At 37.7% G+C, this 9,768-nt stretch overlaps 1 protein-coding gene across 2 annotated transcripts in view; it reads right to left on the bottom strand.

Moving 5' to 3' along the window:
- SEC63 (SEC63 protein translocation regulator) overlaps nt 1–9,768 on the bottom strand; it is a 51,233-nt gene continuing 41,465 nt past the window's right edge. For both annotated transcript variants that reach the window (XM_085541851.1, XM_085541852.1), the window contains exons 15-21: nt 9,334–9,393; nt 8,959–9,117; nt 8,095–8,253; nt 7,013–7,114; nt 1,865–1,963; nt 897–1,001; nt 1–424 (exon numbers count right to left, since the gene is read on the bottom strand). In XM_085541851.1, the coding sequence (XP_085397977.1) occupies nt 281–424; nt 897–1,001; nt 1,865–1,963; nt 7,013–7,114; nt 8,095–8,253; nt 8,959–9,117; nt 9,334–9,393 (828 nt within the window). In that variant the 3' untranslated portion in view covers nt 1–280. The remainder of the gene's footprint in view (nt 425–896; nt 1,002–1,864; nt 1,964–7,012; nt 7,115–8,094; nt 8,254–8,958; nt 9,118–9,333; nt 9,394–9,768) is intronic.

Raw genomic sequence — 9,768 nt, 5'->3', positions numbered from 1 at the left:
TTTATAATAAAAAAGCTTTTATTTTGAATTGAAACAAATGCACCATCCTGCACTTGAAGGCTATAATGAGCCGTAAGCATATTCCAAGGTTGTATCAATGGCAACAGATTTGTTTCACCTCCACTGAGAAGTTACATAATGCACTCTTAATTGGTACAGAAAAATTAAACTCAGCCTTCTCAAAGCTTCTGCACTGTGTTTCTTGTTCACTGTACAGTTCCACAGTCAGACCAAGAGTTTGCAGTGTGTGCAGATATCGTAGTTAATTAATGGTACTGTTTTAATCATCATCTTCCTCCTCTTCCTCTTCTTCCTCAAAGCTGTCTTCAAAGCCCTCGCTGTCTTCCTGGTCCTCATCACCTTCTATTGCTGTATCCCATTGTGGATGATTTTCTGGCACTGGTTTTGCTTCATGAACTTCCAGCTGTAATTGAATTAAGAAAAAGAAAGAAAGAAAAGAGGGGGAAAAAACAGTTATGGAAAATACAAACCATTTTGATAGAATAAAAGCAAAAGTAAGAAGGACATGCTGCATAAAACTGACAGTTAAAAAGATTCTGTTTCTGGTAAAAAGGCATGCTAAATTTTCTCATTAACTGGATGTATGTAAGCAGAGAGAAATTGCATGGCAGAGCTCGAGACACAAGGCCAGAGCAAATTATATTGCAGAAATTCTGCAATGTGAAAGAAAAAAAGTGTTAAAATGCACACACTGGGAAGCATTACAAACCTTAGTTCTATTTAACCCAACATAGTGTTTCCACCACTGGGATCAGGCAGATTAAATAAGACATATTAAAATTAGAACATATTGAATTCCTAAAGATAATGGGGCTTTCTGTTTGGTTTTGGTTGTTTCTTTTTAACAGCCAACACACAATACAATTAAACATCACCTTCAATGGTTTAATCTGGTCCAACCCCATATACGAATCTGATCTTAAATAAACTGTGTACTGATAGTTTCCAGGCTTGCCTGGCGCTGGGAATTTCAGCTCTACCTGCAAAACAGAAATCGCTCCATGAGTTATTACTGCTTTGTAGTGGCACATAAAACAAATAACCAAGTACTGTAATGAACAATATGTACTACTACCGAAAAATACATATATCTTTTAAAAGTTTCTTATGAGCGACACATATCTGAGAATCTCTACACAATAAAATGCCTGCAGAACAGAAACACAATACCCAAGAACAGTAACTCCCATTAAAGACAGATAATGAGTCATTTCCCCCCCCCCCCCAATTTAGACCAAAGTAGCTCTACACTGTTCAGTACATGACATCACTCTGTTGTATGTTTCATAAATCTTCAAAATCCAAAGAGGTTTAAGAATCGGTCTGCTGGAAGCATCAGCTTTAACTCTCCTGTTATTTGAATTGGAACACAAAATCCATTTTGAAAGTACAAAATACACCAAATCTCCAGTTTCAAGAATAAAACCAGAGCACAGCACAAAGTTATGGTCTCAGAAAGGCTCATACGAGCTGCAGCTAATTAATTTGTCACAGCTTCTGTTTTACACAAAAAGGTACTTGGTATTTCTCACACATTCAAATAACTTTCTCTAAAGATGATCGTTTTGTATGAATATTTGTTTTCATCAGCTTTTGATATCACAAAAAGAAATAACGATCTGGAAACAAAGTTAAAAGGCCTCTTAAATTATTTTTTCATTTTTTTCCATTAGCAATTTTCACACTTAAAAGGCTCCTGTCTGCTTCTATCAGAACAGTGACATTTGTTTCCTGGTATGAAGTATGACAATTAAAATTTAAATCAATTAAGTGTATTTGCACACCGTGAGACGCTCCAGTGTGGTTCTGTAGTATTCAAAAAGTAAATTCTTCCAGTACTTACCTCTTCTTTATCTTTTAGTGTACAAACATGATATGGCATACATATTAGCATCTGCTCCTTCCGATCGGCAATATACAGCCACCACCACTCTTGTTTTTCCTTTCACAAAGGAAAGAAAACAGAATAGTAAAAAAGGCAAGTCACAAAAAGACGCTTCTACACTTTACAACTTGTAGTTACGACTCACTGGGTCTCACAATACAAAGGTTTATGTGCATTGGGTGGAGCTGAAAGGAGGGGTTAAAAACTTTTGTATTAAAAAAATTAACAGTATATGCTACATACTAAAAGCAACCAGGTTATCACAAGTAGTTGTTTGACTCTGAAAGCTTCATTCCATATAGTCAGCCTAAGATACTGTGTCAGTCACAGAACCATTCTGAAGAATGGTGTCTTTACTAGGAGAGTGGTGAGGTCCTGGAACAGGCTGCCCAGGGAGGTTGTGGATGCCCCATCCCTGGAGGTGTTCAAGGCCAGGTTGGATGGGGCCCTGGGCAACCTGATCTAGTAAACATGTAAGTCTGGCAGCCCTGCCAGGCAGGGGGGTTGGAGCTTCATGATCCTTGAGGTCCCTTCCAACCCAGGTCATTCTGTGATTCATTCTGTGAACTGTGCCCACAGAGGATTACTGAGCAAATTTCATACTGCAGCAACACCATCCATTCCATATAATAGTACCTTGGGTCTTCTGACAGAAACCCAGCGTGGATGAAAAGCATGCACAGCAAAGCATGCAACATGACAGTTTAATGTACTCTTCCCAGTAAAGAATCATTTTCAGGAAAGCACGTGTTGCCTCAGTTTGTTCCTCCCCCTCCAAAAGATGGGAATCTGCTGAAAGCTGGAATTTGGACAGGGCAGTGTTCCACTTCAAGGAACTGTAGGCAATATTGATATTGGTAAAAGACACTGGACTGTTGTTTATCATACACAGCTTTTCAAAGAACTACAGGTTTCAAGGTACTAAAGCAGAATCCCTAAACAAATTAAAATGAAATGCGTGCCACCCCTCATAAAAGACAGCAAGTTGCCATGAAGAAATAATAGTTTATCCCTCAATTGGAGTCCGATTCTTAAGACTGTGGTGCAGTTCAGCAGCAACCACTCTCAAATGGGAAATGACTGTACAGCTCCTTACCATCACTCCTTTAAGCACCACTCCTTTTTGGCTAACCCTCTAATATCATGTTTTAGAGCAACAAAATCATCGATGTTGATTTAATAAAATAATAAAAGCTTTCTATTGGAAGGCTAGTTTAGTATCACAATGCAAGTTTCAATTATCCCGTTAAATCTTCTCTTCAATAAATAAATAAATAAATAAAAAGAGTAAAGTAAATAGTACAGAGACAGACAGACAAAAATAAAACAGTGAGGATAAGGAGCAGAAGGAGAGAAGTAGCTCGGCAATAGTCACAACAGCATAAACTTACCCTTAAGGAGAAAATGGGGACAAAACACCCTATGCCCTTTAGATGATCCAAATGTTACACTGCTGTGTTATGAGACAATTTCAACACACTCTTGACAGTCTGGTAACTGGGTAGGTATGTAACAGAGTGAAGCCCTAAAGAGGATGTCTTATGATAGCTGTGTAAGTTGAGCTCCAAAGCAGAATTTTTGTGTATTTACAACACCAACCACAGCGTAGGATGTTTCAGTGCTGCAAGAATGCTGCTCTTTTGTTATTTATTTAAATCTAACAATATTGGAAGGACTAACTGGAAGGGTGCGGAGGGCTTTGACAACACTGCTGAGCCTTGTCCAAATTCCACAGGTGGAAACCAAATGCTGCTAACATGTAGAATTAGATGATGATCTTTTTCCCCCCCCTATATAGTCCAAAATTCTGTGGTATTTTTTCCCTTTTCGAACACTTTAGAACCTGGTCTGAAATCTAAATGATAACGGTAGAAAATAATTTATAAAAACCTTGAATAATTTAATTTTTTTCTTTAAAATTAGCTAGTGGCTAATTTCTATGCAAGAAAGGATTACCATCATCTCACTGAAATATTCAACTAGCAAACTATAGATTTATAACAGCACAACATGCACCATCAACCAAAAGCCCCTGATTGGCACCGCTCCATCCCAGAGCAAAGGAATATAAAATTAACTCAATATGTTAATGTCCATTCTACAATGTATAAAAGTAAAAGCAACTGTATCTCAGCAAAGCAACTTCGTTACTTAGTGTGTTTACAACAGCAGGCCCAGAACAGGATACAAAACTATTTGGTCACTACTGGGGACCAGAATTAGTTACAAGCAGCTTTTGTTTCAACTATTCTCAGCGATTTTACTTGTAACTGTCCCATATGATTACAAGTCATAAATTATTTTAACCGTAAATTTCAGCAATAAATACATTGTCCATTTCCTTAGCAGTCCTAGTGAAGAAGTAGAGATGTTTACTTCCTAGCCAAGAAGGCTCTAAGAACAGAAAGCCAACCAGTGTAAGTTGTGTATATGTAAGTTAAATAAGTGATGCACAGTGCAACTGCTCACCACACACTGATGCCTACAAGTACCCCCACAAGTTAACTCCCCCCACTTTTATTGTTCAGCATAATGTCACATGGTATGGGATTATCCCCCTGGCCACTCTGGGTTTGCTGTTCTGCTTCTGACCCCTCCCAGCTACTTTTCGGCAGGGCAACACGAGAGGCTGAAACGTCCTTGACTCTGTGTCATCATTGCTCAGTAAAAGCTAAAACACTGGTGGTGTTATCAGCATTATTAGCATCCTAAACCCAAAACACAGCAACATACCAGCTACTAGGAAGAAACTATCCCTGCTGACATCAGGTTATAGATCAAAAAGACATTAATTAATGTAACATGCAAAGGATTCTACGGAGTAAACTCTTTGGAAGTAGAGCTCTTGAACACAAAGTAATTTTTTACAGAAAGGACAACTGTGCAAGAGTGTCATTTTCTGCTCTCTCATTGGGTAGAATTTCAAGTTTATGCCTGTGAAAATCTGGCAAGCTAACAGGCAAATGGGCAAAATGCCCTTTAACAGATGGGTGCAAGGTTTGGCATGCTAGTGAACCAATATGTTCATGAAATTGGAATACTAGGACCAGTTTCTACCTAAAAATGTCAAAACTACAATCTGTGCACTTTCTGGATTTATGGATGTGGAAGCAGAAGATAATTATTTAGGAACCTGCATAGATTAAAGATTCATCACTGGCAAAGTAATCAACTGCCTAAAAACTTAGATGATGGTGTTAGGAATGCCACCTGAGGACCATTGTATGAGGCTCAGCTACACTCAGACATCCATAAACCTTGGAAATACAGGGACTGATACAACACTTCATCCTTAACACCTCTGAACTGGCAGTGACCACTATATAAGTAACAGTATAAATCACAGAGGGGGAAAAAGAATTACCCAAAGTGTTTTGTTCTTCAGATTTTACAAGTTTGAATATGCTCCAATTACAGTACTAAGTACAGCTGCACTTAACTTTCAGGAAATCAGTGAAGACTGGAAAACTTCTAACTGCGATACCATGGGATAACACATGTATCTTTCAAGTTCAAACATTCAGTTCAGTCCTATATATATATATTTTTTTTAGCCACAGTACTGCGTTTTGTTTTTAATCACAAAATCCATCAGCAGCTGTGTGTAACACAGCTGAGGTTTAGGCAGCTTATTACTTAAGAGCAAGTAAAAGCAAAGTCTCTGATTGAAGCCTGGAAACCTTGATGCAATAAAAGAGAGAAATACTAATTGTCAGCACCCCTCTGGCCCTGGGCTTAGCACTTACTCACTGAGCATTAAGATTAGCTGTTACAAAATTGGACATCATGAGGCAGCACAACTCTCACCTAAGGTCTTTAAGATGACAGTTTCTTTGGTATAGTTGTACATATTGCCTGGCTCCTTAGAAACAATTAAGAAGCAATCACATAAGAAAATAAAGGCTAATTGGTCAAATCCCTGATCTTACAATTACACCCCTCACCTCTGCTGAGGTCCAGAAGACTCATTTTTCCCACACTTTGCTTCCTAACATTTGCAGATCTGGTGAAAAGCAACAGGAATAATAGGAACTCAAGCACAGGGACAAAAAGGTGTGTGCTGCACATGCAACAGGCATGTGCTAAGAGTCTTGGGGAGTGAAGAAGAAAAATAAATATACAACACTCTTCACCCATGTTTTCCTGTTCTTCCTCATCCCAGTCAACTCCTTTAAACCAGAAAAGGAAGCACAAGCTTTTCATACCCTCCAGTTACCAAAGCCAGCACAATGCAGAAGAAATCCTAGGTTAGCTCCCTAAGTCAATCAACAGGGAAGCAAAGGGAACCATTTGAACTACTGGCCCAGAGAAAAAGCAAGCCCAAACACTCCAGTCCTGAAAGCACTATTCTTAAATACATCTCCATCTCCTTTCTCTGACACCTCCTTAAACCTGCCCTTGTGTTTTTAAGCTCAACAGACAAGACTGATCTGTGACTGGCTTGACCCAATTCCAGAATACACCCTTGTACAGGGGCAGCTTTGCTAACCCTCTCCAACTTCCATGACTTCCTCTCCAGCTTCACCCTTGTGTTGCTACCACGCTGTTGCAATAAGACTAGAAGTCAAGCAGCAAGCCAGAACTACCAGTGCTCTAATCAACTTCTGCTGTCACTACTGTTCACAGGACAGGTCAGGAACTCCCCTCTCTCAGATCCTACCACTTTGCTATAGAGCAAGTATTGTTATACCTTAATTCTGTATTAGAGCTGCTGCTGTGCTTTCATGCTCCATAGCACAAAAGGAAGAAAAGTACTATAAATTAGAACCCTGTAGGAGAAAAAATTAATTCTGATTTTATCCTTATGCAATAAATCAGCAGAAAAAAAACCTTAGCTTTGTTGCTGTCAGAAAGAACTTTTAATTATATACAACTTTGCAAGTCTCTGGGGAGAAAGAATAACGCATCAGTAGATTTTATGAAAGTATCTGAGGGAAGTTAAGAGGATTTTAGAAATTAAGACTTTTTAAATTGAAGGTTAGCAACTTTTTCAAGTATTAAAAAAGACTCTTTAAAAAGCCTCGAATTTTCTGAACAAATATATGGAGAACAATTAATTATATAAATTCTCATGACTCACAACCATAAAAGTTTTCTATTACTGACCTCAGGAAAAAAGAGACTGTAAACAGGATGTGTTATCTTTGACTTGGTTTCAAGAAGGGCTCGTTCTTTTCTCTGTATACTTTGCTGTAATTCTTGCCATTCCTGTCAAACAGAAATTTAAAGAGTTACTATGCACTAGCCATCTCGTGGCAATAATACATAAAACAATATATAAAAATATGTTTATCCATGAAAAAGCTGTCACTGACAAGTTCTTACACTATGCTACATTATATATATTATGAAAGGGAGTAGCATAAAGATTAAGTTATAAAGTACAGTTTAAAAAAAAAAAAAACAAAAAACCAACAAGCAATGGAGAAACAGTAAAACTTTAGATCACTCATAAGTATTTAAAAAAAAAAAACACCACAAAAACAAATCCCAGATCTGCAGGGCTTGGGCGCAGTCTTTAGAATCCTCCTCTGCATCACTACCTATAAGCACTTGACTATCTAAGCTGTAAGTGTCCTGATGATTTTATTTTTTCAAATCAGGAGCTTGTTTTTATCCTCTATGAGGCCTCCAGCTGCCTATCGAGTCTTCTACTGCAAGACCTGCAGTGCAGAAGCCATCTACACCCATAATGCCTCATTCTCAATTGTAAGCTCTTCAGCCACAGTTTCAAATGACTAAGCCAATAATTAACAGTAAAGTTTTCATATCAAGCATGTGCAACTTCCTTCAACTACTGGATACTTGCAACAGTATGCAACAATAACTGTATATAAAAAATGAAGTTCAAAGGAGAGGTTTTATTTCACAATCTGTAGCAGTTAATAATCAAATTAAGCTGAAAGAAAGATTGTTATGTTTCTTATTGTTGTGAAGTTATTTTCTCATGTCATTTTTAAGCTTTCTGTCCATGCTTCAAAGACATTTCACTGCTCTCTCTAAAACAGACAAAGCTTTTCTGCCAGAATGAGGACTGAAAACCTCTAGAGTACCAACATTATTCCTTCATTCTAGTGTTGCCTAGCCTGAGGGGATGCTAGAGGATTAAAAAGCATTTTCTCTGAGCCCCAGTGGCAACATTACCCCTTAAAAGAAAAGAAAAAGAAAAAAAGAAAAAAAAGACTTACAGCTTCATCGTCTTTGTTTTGTTTCTCATCTTGTTCTCTGTCAGATTCCCTGTCACTTCCATCATCTTTCTCACTTTGAGAGTCCCTGTTTGTTTCTTCTTCTTCAGACTCACTTCCTTTATCAGAGATCTCTTCTTCTTCTTCTTTTGCAACTACTTCCTAGTGGGGAAAATAACAACAAAAAAACAACTCTTAGTTTGTCTGTATTATCTTAGTATGTGGCATTAACAGCACTTGTTCCAAGGTCATGGCCATCACTTCCTACTTGGACACTCCTCCTATGTCACAGAGAATGTGTACAGTGAAGATTATTTTTTGTCCACAAGTCTTAGGGGCAACAGGGAAGCAGTGTTTCTTCTCTGTGTGATATCCACAACATAAATAGAAGAAAACTGAGTTTGATTCTGAGGTGGCACTTCAAAGAAATTATATAAAAACCAGAGTGAATGCAAGAAAAATACATACAGCACAACCTGAGAGATGAAGAAAACACCATGCAGAGCAAATATAAAGGTACTAAATCTATTTAATTTACTGGAGGAAAGCCCCATCCTCCTTTTTGTCCAAAAATGAAAAGCAAAAGGTATAGAACTGTTCATCTCCCAGATGGCAGCATAAGAAAACTAATAAAAAGCAAAGAAGAAGACAACCTTCTAAACTAGATAGGCACAACTTCCAGTGGGCCACAAGAAATACTACTAGGGTTATTACCTAAAATTTTACCACTAATTTTTAAATTTCAGAAAAGAAAGTATTTCAGACAACATACTTTAGAGAAGAATAGAATTAAGAGACAAAGAAACTGTCAGTTTAGGAACGATAAACTGAACATAAAATTAAAATATCAATGAATTTATGAGCTACCCCATTAGCTTGCTTTTGCTTCTGCTGTTTTGGTGGCTGCAACGAAGGTGGCACAGGTTTCTTTTTCACTGGCTTCTTTTTCTTTGATTTTGCAGCTTTCTTGGTTCCTTTATTCTTTTGTTGCCATCCTTTGCTCTTAATTTTGTTGCTGTCTCCTTGCTGCAAGAAAGCAGTATTTAAAGTATTTTTTTCTGTTCATCAACATTTCAGGCATTCACTATACTTCAAGCATTTTAGCTGAGAACCAAAGTTAGAAAGCAGAGTTCAAGAGACACCTAGTAGGCGTCTCTGAAAAAGATACTTGAGAAATGCAAGATGAGCAACTCAAGAGAGTTTCTTTAAGTTAGGCAAGAGGAACATTTGTTCTTAACTTACTCCATCTTCTGCTGGTTGCTCTTCTGCCGAACATATAGACTGCTCCTTTTCAAACACTTCCTGACAGAGAGATGTGAAAAGCGTTAGTGGAACTCTGTACCAAAAGAGTGAATAACGAAAGAGCTGAACACATAGTTGAACTTAAGCTAAATACAGTGAAATCAGGTCTGAAGAGGACAACACTGCAGGGGATTAACACACCAAAATTAAACACTATTTCAAACATTTGGTCTGGGATTTTTCCATCACTAACATTAAAAAGAAATTTAGCAAAAAAAAAAAAAAAAAAAGAAAGAAAAAAGTGTCATCTTGTTCCAGAGAACTTGATTGTCTTATAAAACAGAAATTCTGCATCACAAAATCAAGCAGTAATAAAATGCAAATTCTGCTCCAATTGCCAGAGCATTAAAAACTAACAGCTGCACTGCTACTCAG

Source organism: Coturnix japonica, chromosome 3 (genome assembly GCF_054131305.1).
Source record: "Coturnix japonica strain WE chromosome 3, WE-NBRP24, whole genome shotgun sequence".
In the NCBI taxonomy this organism is placed as follows: Eukaryota; Metazoa; Chordata; class Aves; order Galliformes; family Phasianidae; genus Coturnix; species Coturnix japonica.
The sequence above is the reverse complement of the archived record's forward strand: the minus strand, read 5'-3'. Positions and strand labels throughout refer to the sequence as shown.